This window comes from Poecilia mexicana, unplaced genomic scaffold (assembly GCF_051168715.1).
Source record: "Poecilia mexicana isolate PSO_F unplaced genomic scaffold, ASM5116871v1 scaffold_19, whole genome shotgun sequence".
Taxonomy (NCBI): domain Eukaryota; kingdom Metazoa; phylum Chordata; class Actinopteri; order Cyprinodontiformes; family Poeciliidae; genus Poecilia; species Poecilia mexicana.
This window is the reverse complement of record NW_028263388.1, coordinates 26,216,656-26,244,326: the sequence shown is the minus strand read 5'-3', so window position 1 is coordinate 26,244,326 and position 27,671 is coordinate 26,216,656. Positions and strand designations below refer to the sequence as shown.

The 27,671-nt window shown below is 38.6% G+C and overlaps 1 protein-coding gene and 1 long non-coding RNA gene across 3 annotated transcripts in view; one reads left to right on the top strand and one right to left on the bottom strand.

The window, feature by feature from the left end:
- Window positions 1-5,675: 5,675 nt before the first annotated feature.
- LOC148153801 (uncharacterized) lies at window positions 5,676-7,679 on the bottom strand. 2 transcript variants are annotated; one of them, XR_015761501.1, is made up of 3 exons: window positions 7,039-7,679; window positions 6,546-6,719; window positions 5,676-6,021 (listed from the first exon to the last, which is right to left on the bottom strand). It is a non-coding gene; the product is annotated as an uncharacterized LOC148153801 (long non-coding RNA). The 2 variants fall into 2 exon arrangements; XR_015761500.1 differs by having other exon boundaries at window positions 6,546-7,679.
- A 3,209-nt stretch (window positions 7,680-10,888) lies between these two features.
- ryr2a (ryanodine receptor 2a (cardiac)) overlaps window positions 10,889-27,671 on the top strand; it is a 167,530-nt gene continuing 150,747 nt past the window's right edge. Inside the window, exons 1-13 of the mRNA XM_088016421.1 lie at window positions 10,889-10,948; window positions 11,033-11,152; window positions 11,596-11,700; window positions 14,018-14,092; window positions 15,859-15,937; window positions 17,600-17,712; window positions 18,365-18,464; window positions 20,521-20,617; window positions 21,235-21,309; window positions 23,026-23,182; window positions 23,266-23,430; window positions 24,313-24,434; window positions 25,754-25,937. Of these exons, the coding sequence (XP_087872547.1) occupies window positions 10,889-10,948; window positions 11,033-11,152; window positions 11,596-11,700; window positions 14,018-14,092; window positions 15,859-15,937; window positions 17,600-17,712; window positions 18,365-18,464; window positions 20,521-20,617; window positions 21,235-21,309; window positions 23,026-23,182; window positions 23,266-23,430; window positions 24,313-24,434; window positions 25,754-25,937 (1,452 nt within the window). The remainder of the gene's footprint in view (window positions 10,949-11,032; window positions 11,153-11,595; window positions 11,701-14,017; window positions 14,093-15,858; window positions 15,938-17,599; window positions 17,713-18,364; window positions 18,465-20,520; window positions 20,618-21,234; window positions 21,310-23,025; window positions 23,183-23,265; window positions 23,431-24,312; window positions 24,435-25,753; window positions 25,938-27,671) is intronic.

Sequence of the window (27,671 nt, the reverse complement as noted above, 5' to 3'; positions counted from 1 at the left end):
ACAAACCAGGAAAATGACAAGTGGTGAATAATGAGAACATAATGGAACACTATTTGGACACAAACGCATAACTCAACAAAATTGTCAGACTCCCAGTGTCCATGTCCTTTGTTTTAAATAACACCTAACTAATCCCTTAGGGTTTACATACGTTGTCTTACAGATTTATAAGACAACTTATGACTTATAAGTTGTCTTATAAAGACACCAGGAATTTTTATAAACTAAAAATTTACTCTGCCCTTCCTCTTAATCAGGTGATTCTATCCAGAAATCAAGCCCCCTAGTTTTTAAAGGGAAAGCATTTTGTAAAATCAACTTTTGAGCTTTACATCATCAATCAATCAAATTTTATTTGTATAGCACATTTCAGCAGCAAGGCATTTCAAAGTGCTTTACAGCATGTGACATTGAATAAACAGTAAGAAAGAGAAAGCGATTTTGAAAGACAAAAAGATTGGAATTTGAAAAAAATATCCAGATTTTTAGTCAAAATGCCATTTGACTCATATTTAGTGATGGGTCCGGCAACACCGACGCATCGGCGCATGTATCAAGCCCATAGACCAAAACCCGTGTCGGTGCGCGTATTGGTTTCAGCAAGTCACGTGACCAATACAGGAACTGTTTCGAAATGACATTAAAGCGCCAAACTGTGTTTATAAGGAACCGAATCTGTCAAAAGCATTTGCCAAACAAATTCTTGATCTTTTACATTGTCATCAAAGGAAATGTTTCCTCAGTGTGGCACCATTTTGATCTTATATTGGAAAATAAATTTGTTTTCATTTTTGTCATTTCATCCGGTTCTTGTCAGTTTCTACTTGATCTATCTGAACCCAAATTGAGCTGAAACTGATTCTTAGTTTACTTTCATATTATGTTCTGCAGGTTAAGTGTCGCATTTGTTTGATTAAATTGTCTTATTTAAATAAATCCACCTTTTCAATGCATTATGAGGCATGAGAATGAAGTCCCAGATACACCTAGATAAACTCAGATATACAGTCATTCTACAAATTACTCAGTTGCTTTTTACAAATTATTTCATATACAGTGAACCCTGACTGTAATGCGGTTCACTTTTCACAGTATCACTGCTTCGCAGATTTTTTTGTGCAGTTTTTTTTTTCCACAGTGTTCTTCGGCCTTAATAACCATATGATTGGTAAAAACAGTCTCTGCGCTACCTGAGTGCCAATAACGTTACGGTGTTTAATACAGATTGGTCATTCAGGAGATGGAAACTGAAACTTCCAATGTCTGCTGGAAAAAAAAACTGTGGCCAGAGGCAGCAAAACCCGACCGGAGGTTCGTTTGATGAGATCCATCGTTCTGCCGTAGATACAGCCGTGAATCTCCCGGGGCAGGTTGGAGGAGACGCTTTAATGACATGACTGCGGATCACATTAAGGCCCGATTGATGCACACGCACATCTGCTGACCTGAAAACAGGTTTTGTTCTTTGATTTCAATGTAGAGTATTTATTTATGCTGTGTAGTAGCCTAATTGTAAAAAATAAAGGTAACTACTTCACGGATTTCGCCCTTCACGGGTTATTTTCGGAACGCAAGCCCTAAGAAAAACAAGGGTTCGCTGTAAATGTAGTGTTTACTTCATTTTTTTCTACAGCAGAAGTTTTTGTCAAAAACGTGTAACAGGCTAAATTTAAAAAATGTTGTAAAAACTTTTTTTTAAATAAAAATGTGTGGGGAAAAAACAGTCCACATTCCAAACATCCATCCATTTTCTGAACACCCTTGTCCCTCAGTGGGGTCGGGAGGGGTGCTGGTGCCTATCTCCAGCTAACGTTCCGGGCGAGAGGCGGGGTCACCCTGGACAGGTCGCCAGTCTGTCGCAGGGCAACACAGACACACAACCATGCGCACACACACACACACACTTAGGGGCAATTTAGACAGACCAATTAACCTGACAGTCATGTTTTTGGGACTGTGGGAGGAAACCGGAGTACCCGGAGAAAACCCACGCATGCACAGGGAGAACATGCAAACTCCATGCAGAAAGACCGGGGCCGGGAATCGAACCCAGAACCTTCTTGCTGCATGGCAACAGCTCTACCAACTGCGCCACTGTGCAGCCTCTACATTCCAAACACATTCACTTAAATTGTCACTTTATTTTAAATTTAACTGAAGATATGACATAATACAACATATAATATTCAATAAAATACAAAGACTTAAATCTTATTGTATAGACTAGGTCATCAAATCACTACGTTGCCTGTAGGAATTTTTAATGTCCAGCAGGTGTCAGTATTGAGTGACACAGTATCGACACAGTATCAATACAGTGTTGCTATGAGTCGAAACGCCTCATGACGCCTCATTTACCCATCACTACTCATATTATTCCCTTATCAAAAACATACCTGGAGTGTTGCCTTGATTCCTTCGTGCATGTTTGACAATTTTTTTAATCTCCCGTAGCAAAAATTCACCTGTGCAAAACTCCTGAGGGGAATGGGAACCGCCTTCAAGGGTGAAGCTTGGAACTGCAGAATTGTTGTATTGTGTTTCTGACAAACCCATAAATCTGACACACAAACATCCACACACAGTGATGGACGACAAGGCTGCCTTTCATTTTATAATTACATTTACGATTTTACTAATTTGCATCTAAGAATCTGACCAGGTTCAGCCCAACCTGGCCCTAACAACCAGTCCCCACCAATATAACTGAATGTAACTGTTGGTGAGCAGGTGGATGGTATGAACCTGATTGCACTGCAGCGTGGTGGTGTGCAGGTGGACCAGATGAACTTGACTGCAGTGGTGAGAGCTGAGGAAGGAAACAGAGCAGGCAGACAGGCCAGAATCATACCACATGTACTGGAATATGAATTGCTTCCTAAAAATCCTCCCCTTTCTTAGGACTAAAATGTTTAGAAATCAAAAATGTTACCTGCTATTGCTATATTGACAGCTTTTTTTTTTTTTTAACTTTTATCCTCTTTTTCTGTTTTATGCCTGTTTGTATCTTATACAAAATTAGATTTTGTGCTTAAATGATTCCTCTTAGTACATGGACATGAAGAAATGTTTTATCCACTAAATCTTTAATAGAGCCAGACACTGTTGCAGGTGGTTTCTAAACTCAGATATGTATGTGAAATGTGACATTTGTACACGAGGATCTGAGCTGCTAGCTTTTCCTCAGTGGGTGATGTCATTCAGAGGTTCCCTCCATTCGCTCCTCTCTCTCTCCATAGAAGGCAGGAATGCAATCTCCTGCTGACAGGCACTAGACATCTTCAAGCAGGGAAAACTTTTTGTTTGTGTCAGCCTTCATAAATGTCACTAAAGCACGATTCCACTTAATGATAGTCACGGAGACGTAGCAGCAGCCTCTCAGTGTCTTGTGTGTGGGTGTGGGCGGAGGGATTGCATCTGCCAGGCGTAAGTGTCAGCACTACAACAGGCTCCATCAAACCCTACATGGTTGTGTGTGTGACGGTATTCCCTCTGCCCACACACTTAGATCATTTAAACAGAGCATGAATTCAGACAGAATATTATAACTCCAATGTTTCTATTACATTTAGTTGTTTCCACTTTTCTTCTTAGATGGGCCCTAGTAAGTGATACCAGGGCTTGTACTAACTACTGGTTCTGTCAGCTGCTTCCAGACACAAACACTGAGTGATTCACCAGGACCCAACTCTTCTGTTTGAACCCGCCATCCTGATTAATGCTCACACTACGCAGCTGAATGTGCAGATTTGTTGTTAAATCTTCAATTCAATTTGCATTGTTTTCTCCCATGTGATGGGATATAGAGAGCTGCTTCATTCAAAATTAAATATTCTTGTTAATATATAATTAATAAAGGTAACACTTTATTTGAAGGGGGTTGAACAAGACTGTCATGACACTGTCATAAACATGACATAACACCTGTCATGAACATCAATAAGTCTTCATGAATAGTTATGACTGTTGTCATAAAGTGTCTTTCGGTAAATAATGACACTTTTAATACAAAGTTGACATTATTCAAAATGTCTTTGTTATGACAAATTGTCATTAACCAAGAAATCATTATCTAACATAAATTTGTCATAATAGTAGTCATAATGATTTAATTATTACACTAGCAAAAGCTTTAACAAAACAATGATTAATATTTCCACTCCCTGAAATAAAGCAAAACAAGTAGGACAAGCAATAAAGATTTCATTAAGCTTTATTACACGGCCAAATGATTTAATAACAGACTCATTAACAATTTCTTTTACATCAACTAAAGTGGAACAAGTAGCACCAGTTATGAATATGTCATTAAGTGTCATTACAGTGTCATTAATATTAACTGTTACCTCAAGTAAAGTGAAACAAGTAACAGTTATGAAGACGTCATTAAGTGTCATTAATATCAAATGCAATGCTAACAGAGTTATTGATATTAAGTCTTACCTCAAATGAAGTGAAACACACTGAACTACTTATAACTACCATCATAACTGCAGAACAAACCCTTTGTACATTGGAATAAAACAAAAGACAACTTGTTCTAAGATAACAGAGGGTTTAACGTCTGGTCAGTATGTCGTTACTCTGAAATGCTGATTGAAAAACTAAAACAGAATTACTTATTCTTTAACTTAAGAAAATAGGTTCTTTCAACAGTAACATTTTTTGCTTTATGTCAGCCATCTCCTTCGTAATAGTCTTCCTGTAATGCTCTGAAAACAGGAAATCTTCTTCTTGTCTTCATTTCCTGGCAGCAGCTCTTTGAAGGTGTCCAGAAATGCTCAGAAATTACAGCTTTGCAATAGTTAATCATGGTGAAAACTAGGGCTGAAACGATTCCTCGAATGATTCGAGTACCTCGATTACTAAAATTCCTCGAGGAAAATTTACCTGCCTCGAAGCTTCGTTAATTTATGTTTTATTAGTTAGCGCACCGTGTTCCGGCCGGGACTTCATTTGCGTTGCGCGGAGCTCTCACTTCCGCCTCTGAGTTGTTGACAAAAGCTAAGTCTCAGCGGCATAAAGTCCAATCTTCAAGATTGGCCCGTGGGGATTTAATTGATTGATGATAATGCCCGACTTTTTATCGTTTTTGGGGAACCAATAAGCATCCTTAAAATGACTGGGGGAATGCCTGGAGTACGGCAGCATTTCTCCTCCGGGGCTGCTGGTTGAAAGCGAACGGCGGGAAGAGCGCTGAGGTGAGCGGATAGCCTGAACAGGGCGGGCGGCTGAGTAGCTGATGCTTACCGTGTAAATGTAGCTTTACCGACGAACCGCACAATAAATTTCATATCCCGGTCTGAAGAAACGGGTGGCGGAGCGCATCGTACATGGCTGGTAGATGAGTTTCTGAGTGTGACCAGTGAAGGTGTCGTAAATATCCCGTATTGCTTCCCCCCGTGTTCGTCCCCCGGTCTAACGGTTCGTCAGTCCGCTGGTCTATTTCCTCCCCTCCACCCCATGTTCGTTCATTCGCCCTCTCCTCCCACTCCAGGCGGCATTTCCCGTATTTTCAAACCCAAAGCGTGACAGGTTAGGTGGCAAGGTGAGTTTAATTAATCTATTAAACTCACTGAAGATGAATACATAAACTAAAAGCTGGATTGAAGACATTTTTTATAAGCACATTTGTGAGCCTGCCTCTTTGTTATTAAATTCAATATAATTTCAGATTTTTCTATAACTTTTCTTCTGGTTAACTTAGAAAGTGAGCTATTATTGTTACAGGTTAGTTTTCTAAACTACAAAAAAGCAACTGTTAGGGATGCTCAAATATGAAAAATTGGACTGATATTGATATCTGATAGTAACACCGGTATTATGCCAGATTTACCAATATTTCATTTTATAATTTTTTTATCCGATTACTCGATTAATCGTAAGAATAATCGATAGATTACTCGATTACTAAAATATTCGTTTACAACAGCCCTAGTGAAAACCTTTTCATGAATTCAAACTTGGTGAATCTCTTCTGGACATTCTCATAGTCGGTGATGACTCAATTCATTGTGGTCACTTAAAAAAAGAACAAAAACAAAAAACAATGTCATCATATTCCAGCATTTATTTAAATACCATTTCAAAAATGTCCCTTGCTGCACACTGTCAGAATGGTAGACTGGCAGACAAATGGCTAGTTAACATGACTGGTTGTTATAAAGTGCAATACAATTATTTCTTAATACAAGTGGAATGATAACTGGAACTGAACAAAATTATTCTGATCAAATATTTGTCTGGCAGAAGTTCAGACAGACTGCCACTGTTATTCAGATTACATCATTTAACATATAGTTTTAGGCACATGAATGCATCTTTTTACTTAATGAGCATTCTAAATTATTTCTAACCAGATACTCTAACTTAGGGTTGTTTGCAAGAAGCTTATTAATAAATAAATAGATTTAACATCAGTTTTAGTTTTCTAAAACGTAACTTAACTCAGCTGGTGAATGTTGATTCCTGCTCCCTATTTCCCACTTACCTGGCTGTCCCACCCCACTTCACATGGGGAAAATATTAACACAAAAACGACTTACCTCATTTTCTTGGGGAATATTTCATCTGCTTCTTTCTCTTTGGTCAAACAGGAACTTCTTTCTCTGGTGGCTGGTCCTTATTATCATCCTCCACACTCATAGCATGTCTTCATTAGCCAACTTTGTCCTCCCACCATGTGTCCTTAGGCTAGCCTGGGTCTTCATGTGGCTAAACTTGCCAAAGCAAAGAACACAAACTCTGTGTCACATCAGCCAAGTCGCTAAATAATGCACATGAAGGATAACTTTGACTAATATATTAGTTTTTAATTTGCTAGATTAAAATTGGAGGGGGGAAAACAATTTGCCTGTCTTTAAAATATATTTAATATTAAGGGCTAACGTTACAGTAATGGAGTTTAATAACTTTAGCTAATATTAATTTACAGCAAGGTAGGATTGGCTTGAATTGCTTATAGCAAACATTACAGAGAAAGAGAACATAGTCAATGTTATTTTCTCAAAGAAAATGTAAAGTTAATAAGACACATACCTCATATGTCTTAGGTATCAAACTTCGGCTTCTTCTTAAACAGGAGGTCTGGCCGTTATAACTTGTGTTAGGTTTGTGCCACAATATGGAAGATTTCTTCTTCACCAACACACTGCACGCCTGTTCCTGCACTGCTGCCTCTCACTGGTGGAGATGGTGTATTGCACTACTTAGCCCTTGTGTTTAGAAATGGGGTCCATACCAAACTTTTATCATTTGCCACAGTTCTCTACGTTTGCCTCAGTCCTCGCACGCACAAGGGTTAAAACAGCCTTAAATAATGTTTCAAATGCTAAGTTCATAAGTGCTTTGTAGACATCTTGCTGTAAAACTTTAGGATCGATTAAATTAAGAAAATTAAGACTAAACAACATGGCAGAGCTTTATAATATTACTACATGAAGTTAATTTTGAAAGTTTAATCGGTAATACTTTTAGAACAAATTTATGTCAGATCATGATTTCTTGGTTAATGTCACTTTGACATAACGAAGACATTTTGAATAATGTCAACTTTGTATTAAAAGTGTCTTTATTTACCGAATGACACTTTATGACAACAGTCATAACTATTCATGAAGACTTACTGATGTTCATGACAGATGTTATGTCATGTTTATGACAGTGTCATGACAGTCTTATTCAACCCCCTTCAAATAAAGTGTTACTTTAATAAATACTAGTCTTGGTAGCACTTCTTAATAACTACATCTTATTTAGCCCCATTTAACCATTAATAAATAGTTAATTAATCTCAAAAATATCATTAAATAAGGATGATTCATACTTTATAAGCTATAAATGAACACATTTACTAATATTTTACCCATAATAATGAATTACCCCCAAAGCCAACATACCCAGTGTTTATTCATGCTCAATAACTCATTAATTAACTTTTCTATATACTGTGTGTATATGTCTGTAAATGCTTGAATAAATGTACTTCACCAAAATGTGTTAGACATGTATTAACGGTTAGAGAATGTTTGAATTGGCTGTATACTAATCCTGCAGTGCAGTTTCTAGAAGTTAGCTAAGTCTGCGAACCCTTCTATAGTGAGGATGATTTATGCTTTTATTAATGTAGACAAAACTCTGAATGGCCACAACTTCCTTATCACCTGTGGAAATCAGTCCAAAATCAAGTCAGGAGACAGTTACAGTAATATGATGTCTGACAAAAATCTGACTGGAAAAAAATATTGTGTAATCAACTGAACAATACAGTTATTACAGTGATTGGAGTTATACTTGTATTATTGAAGCAAAAAAAGTTGATTTGGGAGTTAGTTACAATTTAAATAAAAAGAGCCTGACAAAAACAGAATAAAAAAATAGAAATGTTAAATTCTTAAAGTAACTTTACAAAGTGTCATAAAATACATCACCATTACAAAATAATAATAAAAAAACAATAAAATAAAATAAAAATAATCCTGAAATGAATGAATAAATCTTGAAATAAATGGATCATTTGTAAGTCGCTTTGGATTAAAGCCTCTGCCAGATGCATAAACATAATTACCATTTTAATATTGATTTTCTGTTGTGTTTTGGTCTCTAATAGATGTGCTCCTCTTCTTAAGCACACTACAATACTTTCACTTCATTATTTAAACACACTTAAAAAAAAGTATTGCATCTGAAATATGACTCTGGTTCTTCCGACTGAGGCCAGCAGCCGGCGCATCCTAGTAAACACACTGATTTACTCGGGGCATTCCATCTGAACCAGGACGACACGATGGGACATATGAATGTGATAAATATGGATGGTTTCAAAGAAATGTGTGTGGATTTGGAAAGCAGTCCTACAGTAGCTTCACGGTGTGCTGCTCTTTCAAGCACATGCACACAAAGGACTTATTCTGATGTGGAGCTTGAGCTCTGCAGTGAGTGGGCGAACAAGGCAGCCCTTTAGTGAGAGAGCAAGAGTTGAGTGAGAGGGAGCAAAATAGAGAGAGGAAGAGAGAGGGAGGAAGAACAGCAATAGGTTAGGATTATATAAAGGTTTACACACCTTGAACAGGTATCCAGAGAGAGCTGGGCTCAGGCGTGTGTGTTTTGTGTAGTGATGAAACATCTCTCAACAATAATGTCTCGTGTTCCAGTGTGTACACTAATTTGATAAAATAGTGTACAGTATTTCTTGTTAATATCTCCAATATCTTATATGAATATATAGCAATAATGATAATAATAATAATAATAATAATAATAATAATAATAAAGGTCAGAGATTAATTGGAACTTTGTTAAGAAATAATCTATGTTGTTTTAACTGGACTCTGTCATGTCATCCTTTAAGCTGCAATAAATAGGTCTTGTCAAATAACTTTTATGTAATATTTAGAGGTATTTAATCATACTACAATTTATATTGTTATCTGAAACATATTTGTTAAGCACAAATTTAGTCACCCTATGCATGATGTTTTTAATATTCATATTTTTATACAGGAAAACTGTTTCATGTGATTGTTTTGTCAGTGTTCAGTCGGATGCTTTCAGAGAAACAATATTATGCAAGAGAGCTTTTGCCTGCAGCCCTCCGTTAATCCTGCCTCCTCTCAGTGCAGGGAAATGAAATTCTTTGACAACTGTTAAGATGAAGCTCTGACTGTTTCAAAGAGAATCTGAAACTGCACCTGTCTGTAATTTCTCCTGTGAAGTGAACTACATTCACATGTTTCATAACGTTAATACTGGACTTACACAACCCAGCTGTGCAGCCTGAGCCCAGCATTTGCTGATACTGTCCATTTTTTCATTTACCGTATATTTACACTGGTCCTGCTCAGTGAATCAAACGGATCAGTTCTGAAATTAGCTAGCAGACCTGTCCCACAAACAGGATTACTAATACAGATTGGGATCCTGACATGTTGCATGAGGATATTTGTTCTGTTCTGGGTTTTTCTAGAAAAATCTTTCTGATGAGTTTCACTCAAAGAACAGCAGCACTGAAAGGACTGAATGATGCAGCAGCAGTTGGATTCTGCTCCCACCTAATAAACACTTTATGATTTTCTGATAATTATTTTATTGGCATCTCTAGCAGTCACATCAGTGAAGGTTACAGAGGTGTGATGCTGCTGATGTGTAGCTGCATCCCTCTTGATCAACAAGCACAGGTTCCTGCCTCCACTCCTGACAGAGCAGAATTAGTTTGTGATATGAGAGCAGACCTGCTTTAAATTGATTGTCACACTGGGATCCAGAACATGTTGTAGTGCTGTTACTATCTGGCTGCTAAGAGGATTACCATAGTCACATGGACCTACTGAGGCTCATTGCACACCGGGGTGAATCTATGTGTGGCTTTGGCAGCAATATAGAGGGGATCTATCAGGGACCTGACAGCACTCAGCTTTCGCTTTTTTTGTTATTATTATTATTTTTGCTGTTGCCCCTTTTTGCAGCCCGGCCAGACCTGGGCTGTGTTCAAACCAGGTTCAGCTTCTTTGCATCAGCAGTTATGGCCCAATTCCACCTCACTCTCTGGAACCCAAAATGATTCAAAATCAGCCATCAACTGGTTGATTGGCCTCAACCAATCAATGTACAGAGATGTAAAGAGATGAATATTCTCCCAGCGACTACTCATTCTCTCCTCTAGTCTGTTGCTGCTTTATGCTGAGACAGAGCTGGGTTTGTAATTCTTTGATGGATTCCACCACAGCTGCCCTGTTGCCTGGTCCCATGGTGAGCTGAAGTTTGACCTCGGCTTCCTGAGGTGACGGGTGGGTGAGAAGCTCTGTGTTGTTCATTGCGGTCTCACAAGTAAATAATGACGTATACAGATTTGCATGTTTTGACATAGCAATCCTGTCCTGCTTTGAAGGCAATGCTCTGCTCAGAGCAAACACTGCCAGAGCCTAGCTACAGCAAGGCCAGACTGGACCGGGTCAGGTCGGACTGCACTGGACCAGATTGGGTCCGGTCTAGTCTTTGTTATAACTTGCTATTTATGTTATTTTCTTTTGCTCAGGATGATGAAGTGGTTCTACAATGCTCGGCTACAATTCAAAAAGAGCAACAGAAGCTCTGCCTGGCAGCTGAAGGCTTTGGAAACAGACTCTGCTTCCTAGAGTCCATCTCCAACTCCAAGGTACTTTACTTATTTCTGTATGTAATTTGTGCCTGCTATTTTTTTTGTTGCAGGCACAAAAAAATACATCAACAAAAAAGTAGATTACTTCAGTTCAAGAAATGAAACATGCTTTGGGTTTATTGCAAACTGAAATATTTCAACTGTTCATTGGGTCTGGGTCTGGAGTTGTGCAGGTCTAATGAGGTTCAATGTACAATTTGTGAGAATGGTGAGTTTTAATGTTTGTGGCTGGTCACCATAGACTACTCCAGATATTTCAGAAAGTCTCCATTTGACCATGTCACCGTCTGTGGAACATTGTAGACATGATGGACATGAACAGTCCTACACTTCTTCATGATCTATTTCTTTTTTCTAAAATAATACACACTGAACTGCTGACCATCCTCTGAGCTTCTCAGCCAACATCAGCCCTCCAAGCTGTGTTTTTCTACTTCCAGAATGTTCCTCCAGATCTTTCCATCTGTACCTTTGTGCTGGAGCAGTCCCTGTCTGTCCGAGCCCTTCAGGAGATGCTGGCCAGCACAGAGGAGAAGGCTGAAGGGGTGAGTGAAACCACATCTATGTTCCAGGGATGACAGTCATTCTGCTTTCTGATCACTTTGTTTTTTTCACTCTGTTTTCTGACCTGTATGCCTTTTTCATTGAAAAAGAGACTATTGATGTTCATTAGTTTATGTGTAATTGGGCAGACTGCTGTTTTAATGGAGCTTAACGGAGACGCTAAATGGATGAATGGGCATTTCTTCTTGTCTTTATAATTATTGTTTTGATTCGAATTAATTACAATATACATACATACATACATATATATATATATATATATATATATATATATATATATATATATATATATATATATATATATGTATATATATATATATATATATATATATATATATATACACTTGAATATTTATTTAGTACTAATGTAAGAACTTAGTAATAGTATTACAGCAGATTCTGACTTGTCACAACAGCTATTCATTCAGATCATGTGGCTGGTAGTTATACTCAGGTGGGTTTCATCTACTATTAGAGTGGTAAATCATAACATATATTTTTCTACTTTTGAGCTTAAAAATAAAATCTTTAGTGAAATTTTCAGAACCAGTGTTGTTACTTATTTTCTTTAAAAATGATGGTGTTTTTATAGGACCTTCATATAAATACCTTTATAGTATTGTCTTTACGGTGCTTTGCAAATTTATTTAGATCCTTTAAACTTTTTCAATTTTGTCATTTCATAACCATGAACTTAACTGTGTATTATTTGGATTATTTTTGAGACAGACCAATTACTATCACAATTCTGTGAAGTAGAAAGTAATGCTATACAGTTTTTCAGCAGCTTTTCCCTTAACACCGTAAAAATCAATTTATTTTAAAAGTTACCAAATTAGTAACCAAAGTGTTTAATCCAGTTGTGTTGTGAAAGTCTCTAAAGTTTGAAATAGAACTTTAGAGAACAATCAGCTTCATAAAGACCAAACATTCTGCTTGTGTTCCGCGTTCGTTCCATTCACTTAGTGCTGAACTGAAAGGGCTTTGCTGAAAATTTCTGGTACAACTTTGAACATATGTGGAAATATTTTTTCCACATATGTTCTCTGGCTCTGTTCGGATTGTCAAGTGTTATAAGAATAAAATATTTATAAAATTCCAGGTCTGTTACACTGAGCGTCAGCTCTCCTTTATCTGAATCCTTTTATTCTGGAGGCTCTGACACATCGGAATTGATCAAAGTTTAGAAGATGATTAGATAAAAGAATAATACTGCTGTATAAGGATGCTGAGTAAGGTGATGGAAATATTTTTACTTTACACAGTAGCTACCAAAAACTAGCATGCCATTATCCAGAAAAATCATTCTTTTTTTTTTTTCTTTTTTTTTTTTTTGCCTTAAATGACATGTAAGTTTCAAAAATAAAATCTGGTGTTTTTTGAATAATATTTTAGAATAATAAAATGCTTAGGTTTCTGGATTTTGCAGGTAACTCCTTTTGTTTTGAACCAACAGTGATACTTGATGTTGATCAAACCACCTTTATTTGTTGACAACCCAGTTATTGATAAAAAAAATTCCTCTTATTAAAGAACTGTGTGGCAAGAATATCTAAGACAATATCTGGACAAATAAAATGTCAAAATGTCCTGTAAATATTCTACTTTAACTTAGAATTCCGACCTAAATATTCACATATACGGTAATAATCACATCAATATGCATAATTTGCTGCCCCAGAGCAGAAATCCTCTGCAGCAGTGCAGTTAGAAAATGTAATTAACCGCTGATTATGAAGCCATTATCCTGATAACAGTCTGATTTGAGCCCTGAGTGCTCGTTTCATCAGCTCACATCAGCTTGTTAGGGTGATATTACAAAGGTACCGAGATCCAGAAGGAAGCTCAGAGGGGACAGGGCTTCCTCTGTCATGGGCCCCAAATTATGGAACAACTTGCCTTTGCAGGTCAGAGAGGCCCCTTCACTGTCCACTTTTAAAGCTCATCTTAAAACCCATTTATTTTACTTGGCTTTCAACTCTAGTGGGATCTAGTTTTAAATTGTATGTTTTTGTTTTATGTTTTTTTATTGTTATGTTGTGTTTTGATGTACAGCACTTTGTATCAGCTGTGGTTGTTTTAAAGTGCTTTATAAATAAAGTTGGTATGGTATAGATTTAGAATTTTAGAATTTTTTGATGGCTTACACATTTTCTGTGTGTTAGCAGGGATTTTGCACTCTATGAAGCTTTCTAAAGTGAAACCTGAATGTTCTCTGTATGTACAGTTTGTATGAACAACGATTATGTTCTGGACACCTTTATCTGTTATTTGTGTGTCTGTCCATGTGTCTCACAGGCGGCCCAGGGCGGTGGACATCGCACTCTGCTGTATGGACACGCTGTTTTACTACGACACTCCTACAGCGGAATGGTTAGTGAAACCACAGCAAAGCAACAAGAACTGCCTCAACTAAGAGAAGCAGACTCAATTCAGATTAGAGTCATCAGTGCTAATCGCCTGAGCTGCAGAGAACTGAACCAGTCATCTTTAAACTATATTTTTTTACATTGTCTCTTCTTTTATGTGTCTCTCTTTCATTCAGGAAAGCTTAATAAAGGCTGTGTCATCATTCCAGGACCAGCCTTGCTGATTGTTTTGGAAGCCACTGCTCCTAAAATGATCGGCTGCCTCCATGAACAAGCAAACTGTTCTGAGAATGTCAAATAAGACAAAGACTGACAATGACAAAAAAATACACTAACTTAGGTACACCTTGCTAGTACCAGATTGGTCCCCTTTTGCCGTCAGAACTGCCTTAATCCTTCGTGGCATAGATTCAACAAGGTACTGGAAACATTCCTCAGAGAGTCTGGTCCATATTGACATGATAGCATCACGTAGTCGATGTGGATTTGTCAGCTGTACATCCATGATGCAAATCTCCTGTTCCACCACATCCCAAAGGTTTTCTATTGGATTGAGATCGGGTGACTGTGGAGGCCATTCGAGTTCAGTGAACTCATTGTCGTGTTCAAGAAACCAGTCTGAGATGACTGGCGCTTTATGACATGGCGCATTATCCTGCTGGAAGTAGCCATCAAAAGATGGGTACACTGTGGTCATTAAGAGATGGACATGGTCAATACTCAGGTAGGCTGTGACTAATGGGCCCAAAGTGTGCCAGGAAAATATCCCCCACACCACTGCACCACCACCACCAGCCTGAACCATTGATACAAGGCAGGATGGATCCATGCTTTCATGTTCTTGATGCCAAATTCTGACTCTACCATCCAAATGTCGCAACAGAAATCGAGACTCATCAGACTAGGCAACGTTTTTCCAATGTTCTTTGTCCAATTCTAGTGAGCCTGTGTGAATTGTAGCCTCAGTTTCCTGTTTTTAGCTGACAGAAGTGGCACCCGGTGTCGTCTTCTGCTGCTGTAGCCCGTCCTCCTCAAGGTTCAGCGTGTTGATCAGAGATGCTCTTCTGCATACCTCGGCTGTAACAAGTGGTTATTTGAGTTACTGTTGCCGTTCTATCAGATTGAACCAGTCTAGCCATTTTCCTCTGACCTCTAGCATCAGCAAGGCATTTGTGCCCACAGAACTGCCGCTCACTGGATATTTTCTTTTTCTAACCATTCTCTGTAAATCCTAGAGATGGTTTTTTGTGAAAATCCCAGTAGATCAGCAGTTTCTGAAACACTTAGACCAGCCCGTCTGGCACCAACAACCATGCCATGTTCAACGTCACTTAAATCACCTTTCTTCCTCATTCTGATGCTCAGTTTGAGCTGCAGCAGATCATCTTGGTCATGTCTACATGTCTAAATGCATTAAGTTGCTGCCATTTGATCGGTTGATTCAACACTTGCGTTAATTATGAAGTGAATGGTGAGTTTATATTTGCAGTGAAAAATGTTTTGCCTTTAAAGTTTAGAAACTATCAACGATGGTGGTGGCAGCACCAGGCTGGTGAAAGGACTGCATTCAGAATGTTGAACTTCACCTTAGATCAACAGTGAGATGGCTGAAACTGGGACACAATTTTGAGATCCAACAGGATAATAATCACAAACACAAATCAAAACTGGTCTTTAAGCATTTTTATTGGCTGTAAGAATGCCTTTCACTGTGATTATTGTGGGCTCCTATTTGGTGAAACTTGTTTTGCTTTCTGTTCCTCATTCTAGTTTTTGTGCTGTCTGTCCACCTCGCGATCGTCTACAGACAAACTGGCTTTTGACGTGGGACTGCAGGAGGAAACGACAGGTGATGGATGGATGGATGGATGGATGGATGGATGGATGGATGGATGGATGGATGGATGGATGGATGGATGGATGGATGGATGGATGGATGGATGGATGGATGGATGGATGGATGGATGGATGGATGGATACTAGTTGTCTTAAAACAGTTTCATTGATGACTTGGACTTTTCAGTAGTGTCAGGCATTCTGACACTACATTGTGATCACTGATTAAATGATTAAATGTGTCAGTTATATAATGTCTTTTAGTTGTTTTTTTTTAATTTTGAATTTCCAATCTTTAAGTTTGAAAAATGTATACAAAAAGGTTGACAGAAGTGAGAATTCTGAGTGAGAAAGTTGGAGTTTCTCACTAACCCTGAGATCATCAAATCTGGCTCTCCTTCATATAAATCTAATTATAGCTGGAGTGGAAAAAAATCACTGACACAACAGTTTGACTATTTTTTATTAATGAAAGTAGAATGCTGTAGATTTGCCAGGCCCCTTCACTGTTCATTTATAAAACCTGCTCTTCTCTTTTGTCTAAGGCACAAACTTAATACAAAAATCTAAGTGGTACTTCTGGATACCTACTCTGTATCAGATGTCAAGGTTTCCCTCATGGACCACCAGGCCAAGCATTGCTTGTTTGTTTATTACATATTAGGATGAAACAACTGAAGTGCAAAAATGTGATATTTATTTCAATTGTATTTTTGTATTACTATTATTATTATTTTTTTCCTTTTTTAAAATGTTATAGTTGGTTGGTTAGGTATTGTTAGTAAGGTTTCCCAATAACAAATAATTAGCCATATTTCCTGTCAATTTTAAACATTTTTAACTCAAACACTTTGGGCCTCTGGATGACTTCCCTAGCGCCCCTACCACCAGGTTTAGCAAGTTTCTTTGGGAAGCTCTGATATGTATTACTTGCCCTAGAAGACCTTAGAAAAGCTAATAGTAAAGCTGGGTGGACAAACTGCTTCCAGAATTCTCCATAACAGAATCCAAAATTCGTCCTCAGTTCCAACCTTCCTAGGAATTTACCCTCTAAAACTGTGTACTGTACTACACAAAATAAATTAATTTAAGTATTTAGCTACAATTTGTTGCACTTTAAGTAGTTCTTACAGTATTGACTTTGTGTAACAAAAGCAACCAGTCACTCCAGCTTCCTCTGCAGATTCACCAACAGGGGAGCTGGCATTTGCATGAACATCCTGGACCTGCTGCTGCTTTTCACACTTTACTTGCAGGTGCTGACCTTGGTCATCCTCTTGGATGACCAAGAGGATGGAAAGATGTTAGCATTAGCCCTGCACTTCCTCTTGCAGAAAATAGCACAATCCTGTTATTTTCATTTAGTACATTTCATCAAGCCACTCCCACACTTCCTGTTTCTGTTCTATTAATGGTTGCACAGGGAGATTTTGCACAGGGAGGGAGGGCTCTGAGCTGATTTCCAGCACAGTGAATCTTTTTATCACATGTGGTATGTAGTAAAATACAAGAAAACATTAGCCATGTTCCATATCCTCTGTTTTACAGTCTGTGTGTGTGTGTGTGTGTGTGTGTGTGTGTGTGTGTGTGTGTGTGTGTGTGTGTGTGTGTGTGTGTGTGTGTGTGTGTGTGTGTGTGTGTGTGCGTGTGTTTGCGTGTGTGTGTGTGTGTGTAGGTGAGGCATGCTGGTGGACCATCCATCCAGCATCAAAGCAGCGTTCAGAGGGAGAGAAGGTTAGAGTGGGAGATGATCTCATCCTGGTCAGCGTCTCCTCTGAAAGATATCTGGTCAGTTGTTGGTCTGTAGGAGAACGTGGGAGCAGCACCAAGCTCTCATCTCTCACTTTTCCTTCCTTGACTTACAAATTAATTTTGTCCTCCTTGTTTTTACTCATCTGCCTTTGCTGCAGCAGCTCCTATAGTGATCTGTAATGCATATATTGACCTTCTGTTTATATGTTAGTGTATACTAAGGCATAACAGCAGACATGTTGGGTCTGTCCAACATTCTCTGAACAATCTCATACAGTTGGTAAAGCATGTTGGACTTGAATGCAGCTTGGAGGCTCAAAGTTCCAGGTTTGCCTCTGTCTACATAGCTAATGATCACACTGACAGCATCAGTGATGCGTTGTCACTCAGGCTCATCAAGTTAATATAAACAGAAAATTGACTGCTGATAATGTTTACTTAACTGTTTACTCAAAGTGTTTTATGCTGGCGCTGATTAGTCTTAAACCAGAATTACTAAGTTTATTAAATTAATGAATATGTACACCTTCCGTGAGTCAGTGAGTCTGTGCTAACAGACAGACTCACTCATCAGCCAGTGGTGAACTCAAGTTCCCCAGTCTACCTGCAGGAAATCTCTTGTCTGTGCGCTGATATCATTATAGAAATATCTCTGCCTGTGTAATTTGACTTATCATGTTTCTTGTAGCATCTGTCCTATGGGAATGGCAGCCTGCAGGTAGATGCAGCCTTCCAGCAGACACTATGGAGTGTGGCTCCCATCTGTTCTGGCAGCGAAGTAGCACAAGGTACGTCATTGAGCAGTTAGTTTTCCCTTCTGGATTCATTTTCCTTCCTGCTTGTGGTCTGGTCCAATCAGCAAATTAACTTCTAAGCTTCTTCAGCTGGAACGTAATGAAAGATGACTTTGACTTTTACACAGGTTTGTTACTCCATTTGGACAAAGTATTCCTACATATAACTTGTAGAAATTGGCCTTACTTGTGATTAATTTTTAGTCTTATTCAGTTTTTTATCCAGTGTCTTAAAGATCCTTAATAATTTTATTCAAGACACTTGAACTGGGTACTTAAAGCCTCCTGACTAGCAATCAGAGCTCTCCATGGACTTTACAATAACATCACTCTGTCACAAAACCTGTCAGTGTGTAGAAGAAAAGATTCATTTTGATCCAGGACAAATTCAAGTAGATTAAAAAATTATATCAAAGCTCAAATCACCATTAAGGTCAAGAGGATTTCACTTCTCCCTCTGGTTGCCTCTGCAACTGTTCCCTGTATTCTATCAAGCAGCTTCCAAACTAAGATCAAACCTGAAGCTGAAGCAGAGTTGAAGCAATCAGGCTGCCTGAGGACAAGAGAGAAGGGCTCATAACCGACATCAAGCCTGTTGATAGTCCGCGTACAGACAGGCCAGAGTCTGGGAAGCCATGGCAAAAACTGAGCTGGACTGGTTGGGAGGCAGACCCAATGCCCCAATGTTTACATTAATACCAAACTGGGCCAGCACTGGATCACATCTATGTTAGGCAGAGAGAACCTATGGAACCAGTAACTGCAGCTGGCACATGAATTTTACCTTAATCGTGCTGGCAGCCACTTTTTATCCTCCAACAGCTCACTTGAGTATTGGGTTACAGAGTTACTGTAAACTGACAAAAAATATGTCATCCAACCACCAGTCGCTCCAACCAGGATTGATGTTCATCTGGTCTGTGTCACCATCATCAGTTCTAGTTGAACAGCACACACTTTGCTAGGCCTGCAGCCTCGTCTTGTGACAAGTGTTATGTTTCCTTTGTTGTAACCTTAAACTAACTGAGAAATACCCATCATATAAGCCAAGTCTATGTGAAGGGTATTGGATTTATAGATCCTATAAAGAAAAAACTTCTCCAAACTGTCTCAGAAAACCTTCATGATTATGGTGAAAGTCAAAACACTTTCAGACTTTTTTATTACATGAAATTATTATAAGTCAAAATATTAATTGTATGTTTTTAACAGAAACTTACATTAACACAAATGTACCTGCTGCTCTTATTGAAGGTTCTCTTTCAAACCTCAGCTTAGCATTTTTAATCAGAGAAGGAAGAAAAGGTTCTTCTGGTACTCTTAGTTCAAACAACATTTTCATTTGACAGTTATGCCTCATTTCAGCTTCTCAATTTTACCTTCAACCTTTTATCTATGCTGTTCAAATTAAGTATAGCAGAATTATTATATTTTGTGACTTTAATTTACACAACCATCAGTTAAGTCAAGTCATGTCATTTGAAGTTTTTTAACTTGCTAAATTTTATGAATTCTACTAGTTAACCAGCTCACAACCAAGGCCACAAATTATTATTATGAAGATAATTATTAGTTGTTGTTTTTTCTTTGTTTACTTAGTTTGATAAGAATTTTATGGGCTTGTTTCTAGGGATTTTGTCTCTCCTGTTATTAACCTCTGTAAAGTAATTTGGGCCCTTTATTAAGAGATTCCAAATAAGGAGTTCTAAATCCCAGTACTTCTGGGATTAATCAGGATTTAACATAAGGAACCTGCAAGGAGTAACTGAGAATGAGTTGCCTGAGTTTACCAGTCATTATTCTATAATTACCCCACTTCTTTAAGTTCTCTTTCTGCCATATCTTGCAATTGGCACCTTCATGCTCAGAAAAAAAATAACAAAACAGCTGCAGGTCAACCATATAGTTTGTATCCCTGTTTCTTTACTCCTATTAGGAGTGTTACATTATACAGTCCATTCTGTCTTTTCTTACATCGTCTTCCTTCTTTATCCTCTTCATGTTCTATTGTTATTTTTCTCAGTTGTCAGTTTTACTCTGTTGTCTGTAGGTTTCCTAATAGGAGGGGATGTTTTGCGCCTCCTCCATGGACATATGGATGAATGTCTGACTGTTCCATCTGGGGAACATGGAGAGGAACAAAGAAGGTGATGTTGTCTGATATTAAAAATGATTTGAAGAAGTTCAGATTTTAGAGCCTTCTTTCTTTATTGTCTCTTGTTTAAAATACAACTGAATGCTCTTGTCCATGGTACACTGAATATAAATTCTATTTTCTCTTGGTCAAGATGCTAACAAGATGTTACTATTATTTTAGCTTTAATAAGCTAATAAGATGTTAGGTGGAGCATCTTACTTAACTTACATTTTCTTAGGTTGTCAGTATTATGAAGGAGTATTAAAGTTACAGCTATTAGTTTTTGTATTCTGGGTTGTCACCCTGCAGATGAGACTATGAGTATGTAGCTGTGGCTGAGCTGCTGCTGGCAGAAACACTGAGTTCTCCACAGTGACAGAGAGTCAGAGAGTGAGCTCCTTTATGGTTTGAAGATGTTCCCACTGGCTGCAGCCATGTTGTTTAACAGCACTGCTGAAAGTGTCTGTGTACTCCCCCTCACTGACAGCAGCTTAGTGTCTGTGATTCTGACTCATCCAGGTGCATAGATATTACTGTACACAGCACAAAAGTAAAACCGCCCAAGAATTGTTTGAATGTCAGAGGAAGTGTTTGTGGTTTGGTGTAATGGCTTCATTTTCTCTCCAGGTCAGTGCACTATGAAGGAGGAGCAGTTTCGAGTCATGCTAGGTCCCTGTGGAGACTGGAGACACTGCGCGTCATGTAAGCACAGCGTGTTCATTGGGCTCATATGCACAGCAAACTGCTCCTTTAACATAAGACCACTGCTATACATAACCACACTCCTACACACTGACAGACACACTTGATCACATAAGTTATTGTGTTCTGTGTCTGTCAAGAAGTTTTCAGCTCCTGCTGCTGAGTAATGAACTGGTAGAGCTCACTGTACTGCTGGCTGCAGTGTCAGAGTACAAGTTAAAAATATAACACATTTTACTCAAAATGTGTGCGTCACAAGCCTTTAAATGGCCGTGATGGTTGCTAAGCACTGTCACAGCTTGACGTTGTGTTTTGAAAGGATTGCAGACCATTACCATGCATGGTTGCCATGTATCAGATTGTCTACACTGGTCACCTGCATGCAACACTTTGACCACACTGTGTTGTATTCCATTTTTCAGTGATGGTAAAGAAACTATGAAAATTATTTTGTGTAGCACTTAAAACTGAAGAAATGTTATGCTGTAATATAGATTTTACAAAAATTGCATCAATAATTCAGTAAAATGCAGCAAAATAGAATCCATTTATACTTGGGTTCACCTTACCAGAAGTCAGCACAATCTCACTGTGATGAATATTAAAGCTACTATATATTACCTGTAAAGAACTAAAGTCATGTCAAGTTTATTTGTGTAAAGCATATCAGTAACAAAACAGTTCAAGGTGCTACACATGATAAAAACATAGCACAATAAGCAATTATGAAATGAGCAGTAAACAATAAATTTTGTCGAATACCATCATCAAAATCATTGAGAATAATAAATACTAAATATATTGTTCAATGTTCCAGTTATTATTGATCAAAAGCCTCTCTAAACAGGCAGGGTTTTAATTTAGATTTAAATTAGTTTTGCAGTTTTCTGGAAGTTTGTTTCAGATTTGTGGTGCATAGAAACTGAATGCTGCTTCTCCAGGTCTGGTTCTGGTTCTGGGAATGCACAGCAGAACCAGAACCAGAAGACCTGAGAGGTCTAGAAGGTTGATCTTTCATGTATTTTGGTGCTTAGCAAAACCACAATCTGCCCAATGCTCTTAGTGGACTCTCAAAGTCTTTCTGAGACAACAGTAGCCACTGCTGACTGAAGCACAGCACATCTCTCTGACATGACAAATACAGAATCATTTCTATATTTAATCATGGCTGATTGACCCGATTGGAGTGTGAAAACTGAACTCATATTAACATGATGCGAGCTGATAAACATTAAACGTTTTTTTTCCACATTTGTTTTACACTGTTTAGATCTAATTGAATAATTACTTGCTGTGAATAAGTGTGCCTGCAGGGTGGACCTATTGGTACCATCTTGATTATATTCTATTTCTATGTACAATTATAAAATAATTTGTTTAGTATATTATTGAAAAGTTAATTTATTCCAGTAACTCCATCACAAAGAGAAACACATTATACAGATTTATTCCACTCAGTCTGATATTTTCCAGACTTCATTTCTGTTGGTTTTACTTATTTTCAGCTTCTATTTGATGAAGCATAATATTAAAGATTAGAATGCTATGTCAGACCAATTAAAACACAATTTTAATCCAGAAATATAAGCTTAATGAAAGTTATGTTTAATATTTGCTTAATTGTTGTCATTTTCTAAATGTAGATTTATTTTGACAAATGTGCTGCATCAGAACTGGTGGTGTTGAAAGCTGTGTTTGCTCTTGTGTTTTTTCCAGGTGGAGTGGGAGTCATATCCGATGGGGTCAGCCTTTCAGACTCAGACATGTGACCACAGGGAAATATCTGAGCCTGACTGAAGACAAGTCTCTTCTTCTGATGGACAAAGAGAAAGCCGATGTGAGGTCCACTGCCTTCTGCTTCAGGTTGTCCAAGGTAAATCCTCAGTGAAGACCACCACAGTGCCAGGGAATACAAGTGACAATTTGACTGAGTTTTTGTTCTCTGATGCCGATCAGGAAAAGCTGGACCCTGGTGTGAGGAAGGAGGTGGACGGGATGGGTACACCAGACATTAAGTATGGTGACTCTGTGTGCTATATTCAACATGTCAACACCTCCCTGTGGCTTACATACCAAACTATTGATGCAAAGTGTGCACGCATGGGTGGAGTACAGAGAAAGGTATTATGGTATACATTTAATTCATTTAATCTTTAATGTGTTTTCAGCAGACCTTTCTGGATTCAAGGCCGCTGTGAATAACTGTAAGAGACCAATAGTGCCAGAGATTTCAACTGCAGATACACCAATCTTGGTGTATCTCCAGTTGAAATCTCTGGCAGTCTTGGTATATCTTACTAACTTTTACAATAAAAACAAAGTACTTGTTTTTCTTCCTGAATAAATTTTAAAAAATAATCTTAACAATAAACTGTTGTGATATAAAACAATGGCATATCATCAAGAGCCCACAGTTACAGAGCTGTCTCTTTGCAAACCATCCTGGTGGTGGGACCAGTAGGGTCCCAACACCCAACACAAATGAAAGCCAACCACATGAATTACAGAATATCTCATTTTCTCCTATGCAATAATATTATAATGCACAAACAGTTTAAAAGAATACGTTACAAGATTTTCCTTGGTTTTTTTATGTCTAAGTTCATATCAGAGGAAAAAGTTCTGATTTATTGTTAGATTTTTGAATCACTGAGTTTTTTTATTGCAGTTAAACATAAGCCTTTTCATCATAATTATTGAGATACTTTAACAGCTCAGGCAAAAGTTACACTGTGTGTAGAGAGAGAGCAGTGTTTGTTACACAGCTCTGCAGTTTGATGTATTTCAAAACCAGATAAGAAGAACTTTCAGCCATCGAAAGGTCCTGTGGTGCTAATGCTGTGGAGACCCAGTTCTTAGTGCTTCATCAAACATAGACTTGCAGGATATTGTTTTGACACTATACATCTTTTTTAAAATCCCAGTTCATTCACAGTGGTGATCAGAGAGTGATTCAGCATTTTCTGGGGGATTTTGTTGGTTTTGTGTGTGTGTTTTTTTTAGGCCATCATGCACCATGAAGGTCACATGGACGATGGGCTCACTCTGTCTCGGTCACAACATGAGGAGAGCCGGACTGCCAGGGTCATCCGCAGTACCGTCTTTCTCTTCAACATTTTCATCAGGTGTGTTCTGCTACACACTCTCACCTTCACACTTTATTTACTAGAGATGTCACAACAGAGCACTGACAGTTTGAGTAAAACAAGACTGGAGTAAGTGCATCTTCTAAGCATCATCTCACACATTTTCATTGATAAACTGGAGTAGGAGCTCTATGAAGGATGGTCATTTGTCAGTTTATCTTATACAAATTATACAAAGCTATTTCACTGCTTTTTAACAGAGATTAGGGAAGGTTTACTCACCCTGTCATTGACTGATATAAAAAAGAGTCTGCCACACTTTTCTTTGGGGCCAGTGACAAAGATGCCTTCATAGTTACCTGAGTGCCTTACTGCTGCTGAAGTCAGAAAATGTCTGCCCGTCTTGTCTAGTGTTTTGTTGTGGGATGAAAATAGTTTCTGAGGTGTGCCGTCAGGTAGTGTTTTACATGCACAGTCCTAGCAGTTCAGAGTGGATTCTTCTACAAGAATACTTTACAGTCTTTACAGTCAACTTTTGCTAAAAAGTAGATTTAAATCATATTAGGTTGCTCTTCTTTTATTGAAAAGGTTTTTCTGGACTAGTGGTCATTATTTGCAGCAGATCAAACAGGAAATTGGTAGAGAATGAATCAGCAATTTGAAATGTGAACTAAGATAAGCAGATGAGACATGGTTGGAGATGTGGTTGACTGGGGTCTGTTGATGTTTACGGAATACACTGGGTTCATTAGAGTGTTGTGTGCAATGTCCTCTAATTTAAGAGGGAATGTCTCCTCCTAGAGGTATAAGGGCACAATAGCTTGATTTTATCATAATCCTTTTGATAAGCACATCAGAGCCAGATTTTAGCTTGATGTAGAAGTAGCCTTTTTCTTCTCCAAAAGATTGTGTGACAAGAAAATCCTGATGAATTCAAGAAAACTTCAGTTCAGATCACAATCCATTCAAACATGAAGAGATGTCAACAAATGTTATGAAGTACAGGAACATAATCAATGTGACAGTATTAGGAAGTAGCATATGTGCACAAACTTGCAAAACTCCAAAAGTAACATGTCTCTCCATCTACTGATGGAAGGGAGTCCCAACAGTGTGCCAGTCATTCTGCTCAGGATACAGAAATACTGCATTAGTGGGAACCTCTTAACCCCTGAGTTGAACCCATTTACTGCACATGAAGACAGAAAAAAAGATTTAAAGCAGTTATTTTTAAGTCCAAGGCAGTTCCCATGAATTACTTACTTGTCAGTCAGTCTGAGCTTTACAGTTTATTCTATAACCAGAACTGTACATTGGACTGATTTCATTAAAGACATTCTGTTCTATGGAATCTGCAGAGGTCTGGACACAGTGAGAAAGAAAGGAAAAAGTTCTACTTTAGATCTTCCCATAGACTCAGTCAGTCTGAGTCTACAAGATCTGATTGGCTACTTCCAACCACCTGAAGATCACCTGGACCATGAAGACAAGCAGAACCGGCTGAGAGCTCTAAAAAACAGACAGAACCTCTTCCAAGAGGAGGTAGGAAACAACTCCAGGTGTGTTTGTGTGTGTAGGTGTGTGTGCGCATGTGTTTGTGTGTGTATTACAGGGTTTTTCACTCAGAGCAAAGCCAGCCGGAATAGACCTTTGGTTGGATCATGATATCAGTTTTCTCTTGGTGACTTTGACCTGACAAATTTAACCATATGACTATCACATGACCATGCTTTGTGCTGCTCCCCCTAGAGGAGAGAGGGAGGAGATCACTCTAAGATTTCAGCTTGATGTGCTGAAAATGCTGTGACTGCAGTAGGGCACACCAAATCTGCAGGATATTTGTACATGCAGTGATCTCACCACCTCTGGGCTCTTGGTCAGCCCCAGTCCACCCATTCTGTCTATCTCCAGTTTAGAGAAAACTTTGGCAGCCCTGCTGCCAAACTGCTGGTACAGCTGAAGGTAGCAAGAGGAGCGGGTTCTAGCTGTTGATGCAGCTCAAGAATTTCTTTGTAATTATTTCAGGCATAAAAGAGCAGTGCTGCCATCCCTGGGGGTTAGCCATCATTTTTCACCTCAGTGACAGTAACTCAGGGGGCAGAGATAACTGGCAGATTGCTGGTTCAAATTCTAATTCTGTCTGCTTCAGTTATGTCCTTTGGCAAGACACTCCACTAGGGCTGAAACGATTCCTCGAATGATTCGAGTACCTCGATTACTAAAATTCCTCGAGGAAAATTTACCTGCCTCGAAGCTTCGTTAATTTATGTTTTATTAGTTAGCGCACCGTGTTCCGGCCGGGACTTCATTTGCGTTGCGCGGAGCTCTCACTTCCGCCTCTGAGTTGTTGACAAAAGCTAAGTCTCAGCGGCATAAAGTCCAATCTTCAAGATTGGCCCGAGGGGATTTTATTGATTGATGATAATGCCCGACTTTTAATCGTTTTTGGGGAACCAATAAGCATCCTTAAAATGACTGAGGAATGCCTGGAGTACGGCAGCATTTCTCCTCCGGGGCTGCTGGTTGAAAGCGAACGGCGGGAAGAGCGCTGAGGTGAGCGGATAGCCTGAACAGGGCGGGCGGCTGAGTAGCTGATGCTTACCGTGTAAATGTAGCTTTACCGACGAACCGCACAATAAATTTCATATCCCGGTCTGAAGAAACGGGTGGCGGAGCGCATCGTACATGGCTGGTAGATGAGTTTCTGAGTGTGACCAGTGAAGGTGTCGTAAATATCCCGTATTGCTTCCCCCCGTGTTCGTCCCCCGGTCTAACGGTTCGTCAGTCCGCTGGTCTATTTCCTCCCCTCCACCCCATCTTACGTTCGTTCATTCGCCCTCTCCTCCCACTCCAGGCGGCATTTCCCGTATTTTCAAACCCAAAGCGTGACAGGTTAGGTGGCAAGGTGAGTTTAATTAATCTATTAAACTCACTGAAGATGAATACATAAACTAAAAGCTGGATTGTAGACATTTTTATAAGCATATTTATGAGCCTGCCTCTTTGTTATTAAATTCAATATAATTTCAGATTTTTCTATAACTTTTCTTCTGGTTAACTTAGAAAGTGAGCTATTATTGTTACAGGTTAGTTTTCTAAACTACAAAAAAGCAACTGTTAGGGATGCTCAAATATGAAAAATTGGACTGATATTGATATCTGATAGTAACACTGGTATTATGCCAGATTTACCAATATTTCATTTTATAATTTTTTTTTATCCGATTACTCGATTAATCGTAAGAATAATCGATAGATTACTCGATTACTAAAATA